This window comes from Calonectris borealis, chromosome 1 (genome assembly GCF_964195595.1).
Source record: "Calonectris borealis chromosome 1, bCalBor7.hap1.2, whole genome shotgun sequence".
In the NCBI taxonomy this organism is placed as follows: Eukaryota; Metazoa; Chordata; class Aves; order Procellariiformes; family Procellariidae; genus Calonectris; species Calonectris borealis.
In genome coordinates, this window is record NC_134312.1 from 220,370,763 (window position 1) to 220,388,328 (window position 17,566).

The 17,566-nt window shown below is 48.5% G+C and overlaps 1 protein-coding gene across 8 annotated transcripts in view; it reads left to right on the forward strand.

Annotated features, from left to right (window-relative positions):
- STIM1 (stromal interaction molecule 1) overlaps nucleotides 1-17,566 on the forward strand; it is a 100,033-nt gene that overhangs the window by 36,573 nt on the left and 45,894 nt on the right. For 6 of the 8 annotated variants that reach the window (XM_075140507.1, XM_075140509.1, XM_075140511.1 and 3 more), the window contains 2 exons: nucleotides 3,564-3,697; nucleotides 15,541-15,655. In XM_075140507.1, the coding sequence (XP_074996608.1) occupies nucleotides 3,564-3,697; nucleotides 15,541-15,655 (249 nt within the window). The remainder of the gene's footprint in view (nucleotides 1-3,563; nucleotides 3,698-15,540; nucleotides 15,656-17,566) is intronic. The other 2 variants (XM_075140508.1, XM_075140513.1) reach the window with 1 other exon arrangement.

Sequence of the window (17,566 nt, forward strand, 5' to 3'; positions counted from 1 at the left end):
ATGCTCTGTGCTTATCAGCGGGGGGGCTTGCTGTGCTGCTCCGGAGCAGGGCTGAGGCTGTACCGGGGCCGCGCGCTAGCGCCGGCACGGGCTGCGGGCAGCTCTGCCTGCAGCGGCACTGAGTCACGGGGCCAGAGCTGAAGAACCCATTGGGACGGTTTACTCATCAGGTTTGAAAAAGAGAGACTTTTAGGTACAAACAAAACCTGCTCTGACATGCTCTGTGCGTGGTCGGGGTGCACACTGAAGCCACACCAAAAACTCAGAGGGTTGCACCACTATAGCTGCCTGCTGCGCCTACCTTAGAGCTCTTAAGGGCTTATCTTACCCATTTTTACCCCAGTGTTGGAGATTAGAAGTATGTTCTTCTTAAAAAGCTATAAAGGGTAGACCAGACATGGAATTTTGGGGCAATTCTAGTTTTTAAGGTTTTTTGGTTTGTAGTTTCGAGGGCTTTTCCTCTTCCCTGGAGCAGTGATGAGTCCCAGCCTCAGGGGGTGGCGGAGCACGGGGTGGGGGTGTGTGTGAAAATGTCAGTTATCCATACCTAATCATTGTTATCAGCAAAGTGTAAATGGATTTGGATATTTAGTGATGGCAATTTTTAGCACACATGCGTAGGGTGCAGTTGTTTACCTAAGGTACAGATACATTTTCTTGAGGCGGTTCATCAAGCACCTTGAGGATACCACTTTTCTCTGGAGCACTGGGGGATGATCTACTGTTAGGATCTCCTGCACATAACACACAAGCTTGGAATCTGAGCAGAGACCTTATTTAGAAAAACAAACAAAACCCCACAAAAACCCCTTTCAGTTTATAGTGTGTGATGTTATGCACTGGCATATGAAATTGGTTCAGTATTTGAAACATGCTAGTGCAAAATCTATAGCTAAGATCTTGAATACATTGGTGTGTATGTGTATGTATAAACACACCAGAAATAATGGTTACGAGCATAACATAAGAGCTTGGTCTGATTTGAAGAAAGCTCTGACATCCATCAAAGTGTTTTTTGAGTGACTTTGTTTTAAGCAGAATATGACTTTGAAGTACGTAATTTATTCTGCTGCAGGTAAGTAAAGTTAAAATTAAATTCCTGATCCTTGGCTTATGTTCCTCAAAATTAAAACCCCAGTATTTTATTCAGTCTCCTGATTAGGGATACATACATAATAAAGCTGGTTGTGAGCCACATATTTGGTGTGGGGTCATAAGATGAGGAAAATCAACAGTTAAAGGTAGGAAAACAATGTTACATTTATATGGCGTTCTAGTTTGTTTGGTTTTTGGTTTGTTTGTGGGTTGGTTTGGGGGGTTTTTTGGGTTGTTTTTTTTTCTTTCTTTTTACACTAAGTTCTTACAGATATTTAAGAATAAGTAGCTTATGGCTAAAGCTGTGCTGAGTTCAGAAACTTTGGTAGCTGATACCACGTGTGTTTGCAAAACCTGCGAGCAAAACCTGCGCCTGAGCCACCAGCGTGGCTGCGTGTGAGTGTGTAATTTGTTGAGCTTAGGTTTGTGGTGGTGTTTGGGGTTTGTTTTTTTTTCAGCCAGTCCTTCCAGTGGGATCTGGAAGTGCACATGACGACATCAGCCGGTCTCAGTCTGGTTTCCTCCATGTGGGAGGCTCCGTGCTTACGTATGGAGATGGGTGCTATTACAGAATCCCAGACTGGTTAAGGTGGGTCCCTCTGGTCCAACCCCAGGCTCACCCAGAGCCGGTGGCCCAGGACCATGTCCAGACGGGTTTGAGTATCTCCGAGGATGGAGACTCCACCACCTCCCTGGGCAACCTGTGCCAGGGCTCGGGCACCCTCACAGTGAAAAGTGTTTCCTGATGTTCAGAGGGATCCTCCTGCGCGTCAGTTTATGCCCACGGCCTCTGGTCCTGGCACTGGGCACCACTGGGAAGACCCTGGCTCTGGCCTCTTGGCACCCTCCCTGCAGGCATTGACGTACACGGGTGAGATCCCCCTGAGCTGCCCCCTCGCCGGGCGGAACAGCCCCAGCCCTCTCAGTTGGGGATCCCCTCCCTCGACCTGCTGGCCTGGCTCCTCCTGGTGCAGCCCAGGACACCCTGGGCCACCTCTGCTCGTGGTCAGCTTGGTGCCCCCCAGGACCTTCTCTGCCAAGCTGCTTTCCGGCCGGGTGGCCCCAGCCTGCGCTGGTGCCTGGGCTTCTTCCCCCGCAGGGGCAGGACCACAGCAGGGCTATGGGCAGGCGGGTCTGGTAGTGCGAGTCCTCAATTTCACAAGCTAATTGACTGAGTGGATTTTAAGTGCGGTAGGTAACATATTCTGTCAGAACCTCTGTTTAAGAGGCTTTTGGACTTCCTCTAGGAATTTTTTTTCTATAGGGATCGTATGGTATGTGCTAAAATAATTAATATAATTTTTAAAAATCTCTGTGGATTTAATGTTCAGAAGTCTTCCGTACTGATAGTGAATCCAAGTACTTGCTGGTTGTGTGGAGATGTAACAGAGAAGTGAATAGTCCAGATGATCATCTTTGGATAGCGAGGGGAAGGTGTGCCCAGCTATTCCCAGCAGGTACAGCATGTATAGCAGCAGCAGGAGAAAATCCATCTACTTTTCTTGTAAACAAGCTTGTCTTATCTCGAGAGGACCATCTTAGAGTTTGGTTTGAGCTCATATGTAATTTGGACTTTTCTGCTTGCATTCCTAGGAGTTCAGTCTGAACTCTGTTTGATTTTTTTGAATGTGAGACCTTCCAAATGGGAACTGGGCCAGGAGCTATTAAACTGGTTTCACAGTGATCTCGGAGCAGTCTCCCCTGGATAATTCTTAATCATTATCTGCTTACAGTGAATATACAGTGATATAGCCTCTGTGAAACAAAAGGGTTTTTCTTAATGCATGTCATAAAAAAGCTCACCTTTGTCAGTGCCTGGCATCTGTGCTTTTGTCTCGGCGCTGCAGCGTTGGTCTGCGGTCGTCGCGGTGAGTCACGCATCGCCGCGCGGCAGTGCCATAGACGGGATGGATCAGCCACGTTTGGTGCTTACATGGACTCGGGCATGCAGCAAAATTTCCAGTGTTAGTCCTGAAACGTAGAAAAATATGTGAAACCAAGCCAGAAAAATCCATTTTATAATCAGGAAGAAGGCTAACTTTTTTTAATTGACGTGTTAGATAAACATAGAACTCTTCCTCTCAAAATGTCCTAGCTAGACGCTGTGCCAACACTAACAGTCTCCAAGCGAGAAATGAAGCTCGTGAAATAGGAGGTAAAATACAGCTGCAGTCCTCCCCTTCCGCTGCCAGCAGGGCATCGGTGGACACTGCGCGGCAGGAGACCTGCCCGCGGGGCGCTGGGGGGTCCGGGGCGGTGGAAATGCTGACGCTGACCTGGAGGAGAGCAGCCTCGCGGCGGCCATGACCTGCCCTTTGCTGTTGCACATACCCCTGCTGTCAATGGCAGCACCGGGGTGCTTTCTCTAGTGCTCAGCCAGGGCTTTTCAAACACCAGAAGCTTAGTGAGAAAACACGATGGTGATATTTTTGGTACGGGCTGCCTAACGTTGGTGTTTGCTTCCTCAGCAGAATTCTGCCGCATTGACAAGCCCTTGTGCCACGATGAAGACGAGCAGCTCAGCTTCGAAGCTGTCCGAAACATCCACAAGCAGATGGACGATGATGCCAATGGCAACGTGGACGTAGAGGAGAGCGACGAGGTCAGTGCTCGGCTGCTTTGCCGTCCTTCTCCCACGCAGCGCTCTGCTCTCGTAGAGGGCTGTTGTGTTACGAGTAATGCTGGTGTGGCGGGGTGCCCGAAATTCAGGTGTGCAAACTCTTAGGCTGTTGGCTGCCTATCTCTTCATCTGGCAGGGGCAGCAATGTGCCATCTTGAGCCAAGTTTCTGATCCAAACGGTGTATTTCAGCGCTGTAATCTTCAGTGTCTACGGTTTTTCCTCTGTTCTGGGGGTTTCTAGTCACTTAATCTTTTACTACACGCAAGGTATTATCAATTTATTCCAACACTGAAAGACAAGGAGGTTGGTTTACATTATTGTTGTTATTACTTCATTCCTTTTTTAATTGTGGGTTTGGGAAACACCTCTGAATTCTGATCGAGCCTCTCTGTCACCGTTGAGCAAATACACTGGCTGCTGTCTCCAAGTTACGGTGTTTTTCCTACATTCTTCCACCAACCCAGCTAAAACAGTTACAGTACATACTGCTGAAAAAAGGAACAATTTTTTCTTGTCTTGGCCTTGGAGATTTTAGCTGATAACTTTACTGAAGAGAAATAATATCGTTGTTGTTTTCGTACATAAGCACCAATAGAAATAAGTAACTACTAGAAAAGGGAAAGCTGTTTATTTATAATGTTGCCTCAGTTGCAGTGGGTGCTCGTTTACAAGGCTCTGTTCAAGGTGAGGCATTCTGTCTTATAAGGAGACTGGCATCTAAATAAGAAAGTCAAAGAGTTGGAAGCTAAAAGAAAGCAGACTGCTGAAGGGATCTGCTGCCAGTCACAGGCAGTTCTCCAGTCCCAGTTCATAGAATCACAGAAGGGTTTGGGTTCAAAGGGACCTTTAAAGGCCATCTAGTCCAACCCCCTGCCATGGGCAGGGACATCTTCAACTCGATCAGGTTGCTCAGAGCCCCGTCCAACCTGACCTTGAATGTTCCCAGGGGTGGGGCATCTGCCACCTCTCTGGGCAACCTGCGCCGGTGTCTCACCACCCTCATCGTAAAAAATTTCTTCCTTACATCTAGTCTAAATCTCCCCTCTTTTAGTTTAAAACCATTACCCCTTGTCCTGTCGCAACAGGCCCTGCTAAACAGTCTGTCCCCATCTTTCTTATAAGCCCCTTTAAGCACTGAAAGGCCGCAATAAGGTCTCCCCGGAGCCTTCTCTTCTCCAGGCTGAAGGACCCCAACTCTCTCAGCCTTTCTTTGTAGGAGAGGCGTTCCAAACCTCTGATCCTTTCTGTGTCCCTCCTCTGGACCCGCTCCAACAGGTCCATGTCTGTCCCGTGCTGAGGACCCCCGAGCTGGACGCAGGACTGCAGGGGGGTCTCACCAAAGGGGAGTAGAGGGGCAGTTCTCCCAATCCCTCAATCCATAGCAAAACCGCTGCCCGGCTAGGGATGTGCTGCCTTGTCCTGGCCTGGCTGCTGGGCTCAGGAGGGCGATGCATAGCTCTAGAGCTGCACAGGTCCTTCAAGGGTGGAGGCATAGGTCTCGGGCCAAGTCCACGTCCTGGACAGCTGGGGGCAAGGGCTGTTGGATGGTCCGAATTCTTGGCCCTGGAAGGAGGCGAGCCAGGAGCTGCTGAATTGCTGCTGTTGGTGACCCGGTACCTAGCGTGCGCCCGGGCGGGAGGTGGATGGGGGGGCTGGCAGCCGCGTGTGCTGCGCTGCGGGGCTCTGTTGAATGCGCCCTCCGCACCTCGGGCCCCTGCCTGACGAAGGTGTCGGTACGTCTTTTGTAGGCTCAGGAGAGAGGGCTTGTGGAGAACCTGATATAATCTCTGTGTGGCGTTGGGAGTTTACAAAACTGTGACCTGCTGCTTCTGGACCAAAAGGCATCTCTTTGGTTTTTTCCCCCCGTCCTGATGCAGGTGACAAACTAAAGGCGTATGACAGCCTGCACAGCGCTGGCCTCTGAGAACTGCACAACAACCCGTCCTTCACCAGCCCTTCCCCTGGGCGCTTTATTCCCACTTCTCAGATAAAGAAACCGCAGTCCAGGGAGGTTAAATCTCCCACCCAAACTAACGCAGCAGTTCCGTCTGTTGGGCAAATCCCGCCATCGCAAGGGCTCTTCAGTTTCCTGGAGGTCACGGTCTCCAGGGAGGTGGCACAGCAGCCTAGAGCTGCGCACCCTGTTTATGAGGAGCCAGCGGTGTTGGTTGGCTGTTCCCAGCTTGCAGTGCTGTTCCCTCTGCCTAAAGCCCACTTCAGGGAGTAATTAAAAGAAATTAAAAGCTTTCAATTGCATTTCCTAAAATTTGGTGTTTTCCCTGGAGGCAGTTCTCTGCTCAGCGTTGCTTTGGAGCCGCAGCTCTGCCTCTCCCACTGACTCCTGGGGTAGCCTCAGGCAAATCAATTCGCTTGGCGCATCCCACTCGCCTGTTATTAAATTGAGGATAAGCCTCATGCTGTTAGGGTTGGGCATTAACTAGCAATTTTTATGTCTCTGTGAGGAAATCTTGCCCTCTGTCTCGGTGGACTAGTTGAGACCTTACTGTACAAGCACCAACAGTATCATCTGCTCACAGCCTTTGTACCGTCAGTTCATTTTACAGAGTAGGTGTTGCCATTGTATGAGTAAAAAAATTTATTTTTCTAAAAGGCTTCAGAGTCACTGCCTTGCTGCCATTACTAGTCAGTCTTCAAACCCCTCGTAGCTGGATCAGACCGATGCCCGAGTCCCTTGCATCGCTTGTCTTGGTCCCAGCAGCTCTCCCCTGGTTTCTGGTGTGTGCATTAGCCCTTCCTGCTCATTAGAAGCAGAGCTGCCGGGACGGCGTTGCTGAGCTTGGTGGTCGGACCGTTGCGTGTCCCTGCTAGGAGTTCTCGCGGTCTCGCCCCCTCCCAGGTGCTCCCTGTTAATTTTCCCCCTGCCCGTACCAGTTGCTACCTCTCACTCTTTGTCGTCCGCTTCCAGGGGACACCGATTCCTGCATTGCTTTTGCCTGCACGCGTTACCTCCCCCTGCTCATCCCAACGGGATTCGTTGTCGCGTTGGTCCCCAGCTCCCTTCCCGAGATCCGCTCTGTGCTGCCCGCGGGGAAGCGGAGCGCAGCGCCGTGCCGTCGTCTCGTGGGTTAGCCCTACGGCTGAGTGCTGCCCTGGTGTTACTGCAGCTGCCGCTGCGCCCGTCGCCGCCTCTGTCATCTTTAGTGTTATTTTCCGAGCTCTTTGGGACAGGAATTGTGTCGGAATAGTATTTTGGGGAATTTTGCAGTTGTCACAAGCTTCCCAGCAAAAGGTGGTGGTTCTCCTTAGAAAGGAAGGAGATGATGGTATTTCTGTTGTTTAATGGAAAAAGCTTTTTTCTGTTACTTCTGCTGTTAATGGTTGGATATGGGTAGTTTGAAGAAGTAGATAAATGTGGAATTTTTCGTATAAGAAAGCCTGTTTTTTGTAGAAGTTTGTTTTGGCTAATTGAGACAGCCTGTATTAATTGACTTCCTTCTTATAGTTTACCCCTGCATTAAAAGGCTGCTGTAAGGATATGACAAATAAGATAATCCTCAGGAAAACCCATCCTTCTCCCTCCCACCCTAAGTGCGGCCCAGCGCTGGGCTCTGGCTGTCGGTGCATGCCGCGATGTGGGATTTTGCTGGCGGGAGCAGGAAACCCGGAGGCTGGCAGAGGCAGCTGGTGTTAAACCGAGCCAGGCGGATGCCGAAACACCGAGGAGCGGCGACGCCGGTGAGTGATCAGCCCGGCACAGCCGGTGACAGCCAGGATGGCCCGACGGCACTCGGGCACCCCGCGGCTGCTGCTGGCCCGGGGAGGAGCTCGGCTCCGTCTCCCGTGGGAGCGGAGCTGCTGCCGCTCGTGGGGGCTCGCCGGGGAGCGTGTGTCGCAGCGAGGTGGTGCATGTGCAATGTGTAAATGGAAACAAGAACATCCTCGTGGTTGTTGTGATGGCGCTTTTCCTCCTGCTAGCCCGCTGCTTTTCACAAGTGACCTGTGACAACCGTCTTGAGGTTCAAGGTGGAAGAGAATAAGCGAAATAAAATATAAACCACAGTTCACATAACCTAGTCAGTATTTTAAATATGCATCTTTTCTGAGAATTGAAGATAGTTTTTCCCTGGTTTCCCTTTTATACTCAACAAGCTTGCTATGCATTTTATGTGCAAGTATTGCTCTCTATGGAAAATACTTGTGTGCACATGCAGGTGTCCGCTGCTGGCAGTGAGTTGTACTTATATCTGTTCACCTATTGACAAAATGAAGTATTGTAGTGACCCCAAGTTACATCTGGTGGACTTTGCAGTGTTGGGTTTACGGTTGGACTCGATGATCTTGAAGGTCTTTTCCAACCTAAATAATTCTATGATTCTATAAATACAGTTGCAAACTTTACCTCTGTTCATCTTGAAACTTTTATTAAAGTTGCATTAAATTAAACTTTCAATAAGTGCTTTGAAGCCACTGAAAAAAGTATTTCAGGAATTTTCCTTGGTGAGCCAGCTGAGTGCTCGGTTTCTCTGCTTTCAAGGTTACCAGCTCTAACCCCCCATGCGTACCCTGTAGTCGTGTTTTAACTCCCTGTCTTTGGTGGTGGGACAGCTGCTGGAGATATTATTTGAAAGAATGTAAGAGGCTCAAATTTAAGCCTTTTACAGCTTTTACGTTTAATCTTCGTACACCCTTATTCTTCCAGCGTGTGAGGTTCCCGCCTCGGGAGTGGACGTAGAGGATGGCATGGCTCGCTCGATTTCCATAAACTTTTTAGAAAGCGATGCAGGCGATGACCCAGGAGGGAGTCTGTTAGGGCAAGGTGCTCGTGCCTCCCCAGCAGCAGGGGCGGGGGGCACAGCCCCCCAGCAGCAGGCGGGGGGCACGGCCGGAGAGGCTGCGAGCACCTCCCTGCCTGGGGACCCGATGGGACCCCCTGGCAGCCCTGCAGCAGGACGCGGGTGGGCTGGGGGAGGCTGGGGAGCCTCTTCGGGGTCACAGGATAGTCCGGGTGGGACGGGACCTCGGGAGGTCTCCATTTGGAGCGTACTGATGTAGGGGTGGGAGCTCTTGCAATGCTGTGCCGCAAACAGTTGCTCTGAGTGGTCTCCCTTGAGTGTAGGTTTATATACTTGGGATTTATTTTTTTAGTAAATGGATTTGCAACAGAACAAAATGAACTAACATCTTAACGTAGTTCCAGAACAGAACGCGTTAGTGACTGATCAGCCTTGCATAGGGGTTGAGCTGAGATGGATGAGTTGCCTGGTAAACCACAGTTCTTCCTGTTTGCCTTTCTGTTCATCTTATATTAATTCCTTTAATTAAAAAAAAAAAAAAAAGCAGCATCCTCTGTTGAGGATAAGACCAAGGTAATTTTGAAGCTTGGGTTTATTCACCTGTTCTCCAGAAGCGTTTGCAAGCTTCAGCAGAGACTGCGAGTCTCACAGCCGTCGGTCGTGGAGGCACGTGCTGAAACGCCCGTCCACGGCGCGTGGTCTCTGCGCCTGGGGCACGGTGCAGAGGGACGCCTGCGCAGGGCTGCTCGGCTGCGGGAGAGCAAGCTCTTCGCTCCCGTGCCGGTGTTTCCCTTGTTGCTTGAGAACTTTGTGTTTGCATTTGCTATTTCAGCCCTATCTCTTTGGGGGTAAGTTATGGGTGCGTTTTGTTTGGATTAAAAGACCTGACTGGGCAGAAAGGGAGAGACAGACAGATAACTGTATTTTTTAAATATTCTAATTATGGGTGAAATTTTGTCCAACAAGTTTATGCTGTCCTTAAATCATCATTGCATTTTTCCATTCTGGAAGTGAATTTTCAATGAAGTTTAAGATGACATCAGTGACCTCGATTAAAATGAAAGAACTGTCCCTCATGGGGAAATCTTCTAATTAGCGATCTATTTCTGCTCTTCGCACTCACTCCAAAGGCAGCTCCAGCTGTTTAGGGGCAACTCTGATGTAGGTTCACACTGATGTCTCTCGGATGCTGTTAGCCTGGTTTCCTAAGGAAGCAAGGTTTATGTTATTGCTCGGTCAGTCCCTGGCTCCTCCCAACCTCTGATCCCACTGCCTGGGGTCAGGCATGTTAGCAGGAAAGAGGGCTTGAAGACAAAAGTTTTCTGCGACTTTAGTGAAAATCGGTAGCTCAGAAAAGATGTTAGAATTGGTGAGCTAACTGGGGGAAGCGATGCATGGTGAGCTCTGCAGTCGCTTGCTGGGTTTTGGCCCCTTAGCACATGCACGGCAGTGAGTTGGTGCACGCGTGCACCTCTTGCCCAGGTGGTAGTTGGTGCTCGGGAGGGATGAGCAGAGATCCAGGATGTGGGAGGGATGTAAAGGTTTGGGGGGGGAAATGCAAAAATCGTGTGAGTAGCTGGAGTTTCTGCAGATTAAAAAACATGAGGAAAAAACTCCAGAAAATCACACTTCATGGAACTGCTTGTTTTTGAATGTGCTTTCAGCCACCGAGACAACAGGTTTGTCTTAACCAAGGAACCTGTGCAACTCAAGCTCCTCGCCCTTTTAGGGCAGAGAAAAGCGTGCTGGTCACGGGATTTGGCAGGTGGAGAATTAAAATGTAGGTCCCTATGTTTAACGGGGTTATATAATCCCAAAACGGTTCCGTAATTGTTTTTTCTGGAGGGGGTGCATACCTCTGCTTTGGAGCGTGCGGGTCTCTGCCAGAGCCTCCAGCACTTGCTGGAAACCTGGGGCCGGAGTGGCTGTGAGCAGAGGGCACTAAGAAAAAGTATTTTCATCTTAAAACGGAGGTAGTTTTCTGCCACAGGCTGCTGTGGAGGTCAGAACTGTGGGTGGCTTCAGCAGGGATTGGATGTATTCCCTCCCCAAAGTATTGCAGTTCCCCTCGGTGTCTATGCAGGGACCTGCTCCTCGCCGCCCCACGGCCCTCACAGAGGTGCTCTCCCACGGGTGGGCATTTCTGAAGGGTGTGTAGCAGCTGGCTTTTGTCTGCCTCGGATTCTGCTGCTTCTCGATATATACAGAAACCTGTTAAATTGTAAAAGAAACCTGTTAAATTATAGAAGAAATCTTGACATCAACAGCGTTCCCAGGCTGAGTCTTCCCGCAGCGATCTCAGCCCATGTTGGTTGTTGCTTGTAGTGGTGGTTCTGTTCTCGTTGCTTTTGGATGGTGTGATCATGGTTTGTCTTTCTCTGAACTTAGTGGTGAGGCTCTTGGTTGACTACATTTCCTTCTGTTCTTGTTGCGGATTCACAGACTGGCTGAGGCTGGAGGTGGTCTGGGGTGGGACCTCTGGAGAATGGTCTGGGGTGGGACCTCTGGAGAATGGTCTGGGGTGGGACCTCTGGAGAATGGTCTGGGGTGGGATCTCTGGAGGTGGTCTGGGATGGGATCTCTGGAGATGGTCTGGTCCAACCCCTGCCCCGGCAGGGCCACCCAGAGCCAGCTGCCATAATGTGCGTGCTCAGTACAGTTACCTACGTATGTGAAAACTCTGGGGAGTCCCTCCACTGGGGGAAAAATGAGAGCTAGAGAGCTATACAACTTGAAAATTGTTCATGCAGTAGATGTGCAAATGTGGGCTCTGAAAGCGCCCTGCGCACCGCTGGCGTCGGGGGCACGGGTGCGTTATGGTCTGTGCAACAGGAATTCCCATCGATCTGTGCTGGTTGGCAGCACGCGGCGGCTGGAGAAAAACGTGTTTAGCAGTAGTATGTCTCTGATGGTACCAGATATGGAGCCAGCGGGTCAGCAGTCAGCTGAAAACATCTCTATTTTCTAGCTTGGGTCAGAGGAGCAGAGCTGAGATGCCCACACAGCATCAGCCACGCGGCAGAAGCCTTCACCTCTGAAGACCGTGCTAGGCAGAGTTTGGCTAATTTGCTGTATTGGCACTATTCTTTTTTGTCTTTTCCCCAGAAGATACTAAGGGAAAATGTGCTTTTAAGGTTTCCTGGGGCTTTGGTGCGTGCAGCCCAGCTCCTGCAGCCTCTCGGGCTGGGCCGTGCATGAACAAAGCTCGTCAGAGGAGGTGACGGCCCCGTCCTGCATCTTCCTCCCTGCGTGTTTATAGAGATGTTCTCACTGCAGCCAGCCCCGTCCCCTCCGGAGAGTCCTTGGGGGTTTGTTTTGGTGATCGTGTGCTGAAGGAAAGCTGCAAGAGATCACTTTTCCTTTCTATGCTCCCTGAGCTAAATATACCGAGCAGCAGCTGATCCCTCCGGTCCCCGCGGGAGCTGGCAGCCGCACGGGGCGCAGCGCCGGGTGACATTGCCGCCTTCCCTCTCGGTCACGAGCTAACGCGCCGGGAGGCCCGGCGACTTTGCCTCGCTCTGCCGCGGGTTGGCACGGCTGCCGGTGGCGAGGCACACAGGCCGGAGACCCGAACAGCAGCGGGCTGCCCGCTGCCGCTGCCCGAATTTTCCCATTTTCCGTGTTTGTCTGCAAGACGGGAAGAGCAGCTGACGCTGTCGGTGGGCCAGAAGGCAGGAGAGCAGAGAGGCGCCAGGCCCAAGCTGCGGGCGCCTAATGGTGGCCTCGGTGGCATCCGCAATGGATTTGTGAAGAGCCTGGAAAGTGAAAACTTTCACAGATATTTTTCATACCCTGTCTGATATTAAAATACTGTCTCCTTAGCTAGAGATGACTTTTTTTTTGTAATTCTGTTGCACACTTAAAAGATCTGTAATAAAGAAGGCTGCATGGTAGTCATGCACTGGATGATGCATGCAGGCATTTACGTGTGAAATTGTCTCTTAATTTTGTTGCATATGTTAGGTACTGGAGCGTGAGTGATCCTCTTTCTTCTGTTTGATTTCCATGCACTTTGCTGCCTCCCGTCTCGTGAATCCCTCCCGCATACAGGGTAGTCTCAAATCTTGTTAGTCTTTCTCACACTCTCCCTTAGTTTTTTTCTGATACAATTTTCTTCACTTCTCTTTGGTGTTTTCTGTTTCTGGCCTGTCTTCTCCCGAGACGGGAGCGGGGTGGGAACACACCAGAGCACATTATTATGACAGATGTGTTCCCTGAGTGAATTGTGATATATCTGCAGACTATACTGCCAATATATAATTTTTGTTTTGTTTTGTTTTCATTAGTGGTTCAGCCTACAGTGAAAATGCCTTGCCTCCCGTAGATGGCATTTGTTTCAGCTTTGATTTGAAGGTGCAGGTCAAATCTAATAATTTAATAATAATTTTTTGGATTCTTATTCCATTGACATAAAGCTGGTTCCGTTGTGCCGTTCAGTTGAATTCTTGGTGATACTGTAATTCAAGGAGAAGCCTGGAATCCCAAAAGCCCAGGTTGTATTAAGCTATTATACTCTATCTATCCGTCTTAAAATTAATGTAACATAAATACTTACTGAATTTTTCCTGGCTTCTCTTACCAGGAACAGAAATCTTCAGATGTACTGTGGAGAATGTTCATATTCAATTTGATATGTCAGTCTTGTGCAACAACTAAAAAAATACCTAGCTAATGCTTTTTTTATATATATATATATGCATATATATATGTGCATTTTTTATATATATATAAATTACAAGTTATTCTCAGTCCTGTAGAGTTCATTTCCTCCGATATCTACTGGATTGCCAGAAGAGCATAGCATGGGCAGGGCGGTTATTTTCTCTTGTGGCTGCACTTTCAGTTGATTCTGGATGTTACAGAAGACGAGCTTCCACCAGCGAGCGTGGTGTGTGAATTATATAAAGTGATCCCTGGTGGAATTTGCATTGACACAGAAACTCATACAAAATAAGAGAGACACTTATTTGGCAGCATTGGGTGATTTTGGTGACCTACATTTTGATGCAATCTAATATTCGGTCTTATAGAACCAAAAAAGTGCTTTTCAGCTGGCAAACCTGCTGCTGCTTCCTGGATGGTCTTGAAGTTGAGGATTTGCTGAAACCCAGAAAACCTGATTTTAAGCTTTGCCTCGTCTTTGAGCAAGGAGTGGCTTGTGTTGTTTATCTGATCATGCAGTGTCAGCTTTGCAATGAAAAAGGTTAAATGATAACACCTACCTGAAAGCATGTATTTGCAACAATGGAACAAAGTTACAAAAACCTAAAATAATAATAATTTTTTGAAAAAAGTGTTACTGTCATTATACATAACAGTTTATATCCTCCCTTAATTTCCGAGAATCTGAAGTAGCTTTTGTATTTCATCTTTAATCATTACAGGGCGATCCCAGGACTCCCGGTTGATTCCTGTGCTGAAGGCGGTCGCTGTTCTGTCTGCCCCAGCCTGGCTCCCCTCCCTCCCTCCCTGAAGACCCCTCTGTAAATACCAAGACCTGGCTGCTTGGCTGTCGTCTGGCTTGACTCCTCCTTAGAAAAAGCTTTTTTCCGTGTTTCTTGTGGCTGCTCTCTTGTGCCCCGTCTGTCCCCAGAGCGCTGGGATAGCACCGATCCCCTCGTTTGGCTTTTCTTCTCTGTCTTTCTGGCATTATCGGGTGAATGCTTCTGTTGCACATCTTATTTACGCTACCCTGCCTGCAGGCATCATCTGTCACAGTGGTAAACTTCTGAGCATTTACTGTTTCTCATAAGAGGATGTATCCTCTTATTTCTAGGTTTACAGCTTGTGTTATTCCGAAACTATCAGATGGTATCGGAGATGGGGAGATTCCTAACGGAGCGCTTGATTTCAGAACTGCTCCCTCGTTCCTTGAATAGATGCTCTTGGGGTTGTGGGGTCTCTCCCAGGGGAGGGCACAGGCAGCGTGAGAAGGTTTTGATTTCGGTGCCAAGAGAGAGGGAGTAGCAGGAGAGAGGGATTATTGCTGCCATACGTATGCGTGTGCCTTGTGGAAATGCTGTGACCTCTTCTTACGTGGATGTGTCAGTAAAGGACTTGGAAAGCAATTGATAGGAAAAGAAGCAGCGGAATGGCTTGATGTCTGGAAAGATTGCTTTTCTTAATGAGAGCCTGCAGCTCCTAACCTGACTTGCTTATTCTCAGCGTGGCCCCGGGCAGAAATCTGCTGGCAGAGGGCTGCTTAGGAACAAGGCGGCAGAATAAAATCCTGAAACTGGAAGTAGAGAAAAAATGCGTTCAGCTAGAAGTAAGGTGCAGGTCTGTAATTGATGGTGTTATGTGTTAGAGCAACTCCGCCGCTCTCCTGAGACCCCCCGGAGCACTGCGTCCAGCTCTGGGGTCCCCAGCACAGCCCAGGCATGGACCTGTTGGACCAGGTCCAGGGGAGGGACCTGGAAATGGTCCGAGGGCTGGAACAGCTCTGCCGTGGAGCGAGGCTGAGAGCTGGGGTTGTTCAGCCTGGAGAAGAGAAGGCTTCGGGGAGACCTTATTGCAGCCTTTCAGTAATTGAAGGGGGCTTAGAAGAAAGATGGGGACAGACTTTTTAGCAGGGCCTGTTGCGACAGGACAAGGGGGGATGGTTTTAAACTAAAAGAGGGGAGATTCAGACTAGATATAAGGAAGAAATTTGTTACGCTGAGGGTGGTGAGACACTGGCACAGGTTGCCCAGAGAGGTGGTAGATGCCCCATCCCTGGGAACATTCAAGGTCAGGTTGGACGGGGCTCTGAGCAACCTGATCTAGTTGAAGATGTCCCTGCCCATGGCAGGGGGGTTGGACTAGATGGCCTTTAAGGGTCCCTTCGAACCCAAACCCTTCTGTGATTCTATGAACTAGGGAGATGATGTAGTTTTAATCAGAGATTAAAAGACCAGAGATGCTGCATCTCAGTCTTACTAGGACTTTGCCATAGAAATTATTATGGGACATCCTGTGGATGGAATAATAAGGAAGATAGGTCAAAGATCTCTTTTTTTTTTTTTTTTAATGCTCCTCATCTTTCTAAAAGATGAATCAAAGATTAATCCCGCTGTTTATTCTTCTCCTAGTTCTTGAGGGAGGACTTGAATTATCACGACCCAACAGTCAAGCACAGCACCTTCCATGGAGAAGACAAGCTCATTAGCGTGGAAGACCTCTGGAAGGCGTGGAAGACATCTGAAGGTAAAAAAGACAAACAAGCAAAAGGAAACTGCCCGCTCCACCCCCCTTGCCATAAAACTGATAAACGCTGTGGATTTCATACAACCTCGGCAGCAGTGTGTGTACCTCCCAGGAAGCACATGCTGCTTCTGCTTTGGCTGCCTTGTACAAGTACTCTTCCAGCTTCCTTTATCTGGGGGGGCCTTTCAGGATTTCGTTGGTCTTGGTACTTCCCAACTGTTAATGCTGGCATCTGAGTATGGCTGTAAGGGTATAAATTGTTGTTTCATTTCTCTGCCCCTATAACTTTGTATTAAAATAGAGCCAAATACTGTCCTATTCCAGGTTGTCCTTCAAATATCCAGTTTCAGCTGGTATTTTTATGGGGCAATAGCATCCTAAATATTCAATAGAGCTGCATGGGAGTTTTCCTGCAGATCGTGTTTTCCTTAGAAGGAAATTGCTGAACCTGAAAAGCTCCTTAATCTAGTGAAAAGAAGGTAGAATAAAGTCTTAAAACTGGAAGTGTACATAAATACATTCGATGTAGAAAGAAGCTATTAAGAAATGGTATTATTCATCACAGCAAGTTAACCCAGGGAGGCGGTGGAAGTTCAGTCACTAGTGGGAAACTTCCTGAAACTTCTGAATCTTGGAAGAAACTTAAGGTTTGCTAGTGCTTCCCTGGCTGCTGCGTGCGGGGTGCCCCGTGCCCTGGGATTTCACAGCGCTGGCTGTTCCAGCCGTCGGGAGGGTGTCTCCGAGGTGGTCAGGAAAAGGCACGATTTCACTTCTACTTTTTCCCCGACCAGAATTTTGGAATTTCTTTTTTTGTGGGATCTTAAAACTGATTTTTCTTTCTTCTTTCTAGTTAAGAAACTTTTTATTCTCAAATTTTGGGCTTCATTAAAGAATGGTATTTTATCTTAAGACCAGTAGTGCTAATCAGAAAAATCTTCAGTGCCTTGAAAATGACAATGTGGGGGAGAGGATAGAAGTAGGAAGATTGCACTTTTGCAAAACCTAGGTATAATGTTGACTGTACGATACATTTTTATTTACTTATTGCATTGAGTGGTGTGTTGATGCAGATCATGTTGGTATATCGGGTCTTTTTGCGATCCGTGGCATGAACCGTTTCTGCCAATGACTGCCCTTTACTCGTCCTCTTTTGCTTTTCCTTTTCTCTCAGTACGCTAGTCGTCATGTTGCTCTCAAGACCTGGAACATCTTTTTTTCCAATATTTCTAATTGCTGCTCTTCCTTTCGCTTATAGTCTTTTCTCTTCCCTCTGTCCTCCAAGATCAGGTAATCTTATCTACCCCCATCACTTGAAAAATTGGATTTTAGTCTTCTGATCAATTCATCAACTGTAAAGATTTCAGTTTCTCATTTGTGTCCTGATCTGTTTGCATTTTTGATTTTTCTGTCTTAGCCTTTAAATTACTTGGGGGTAGCATGTGCTCAGTGTTTTCAAAGCGCTGTGTAGGTACAGCTGTAAGTAATGTTATAGTCCCTCACAATCCCAGGAGGACTAAGTGAATACTTAGGTACAGCGTTTGAAAGGCGGTTTGAAGACACAGTGGTTCTGTGCATGATCCTGCAGTTGTTTATCCAGGACCAGACTCTCCGACCCGTGGAGATGGGCAGCCACGTGTTGAAAATTCTTGTCCAAACCACTTACAAGTCGGGATGACGCTAAGGAGTTGCTTTGTCTCCTGTGTTCGAGGAAAGCCTTGTGTAAGAAATATTTATTCTGTTGTACGGCTGTTTACAGATGGCTTTGCCTGAAGTATATTTTAATGTCGGCTGGGAAAGGGTAGAAAATCATTAAGGGAAGGAGGAGAACATCCCATGGTACTCCCCAGGTCCCTTAATTGCTGAGCTGCTTTTGCTCTCTCCCTGCTTCTGACACACACGGGACCTGCCATG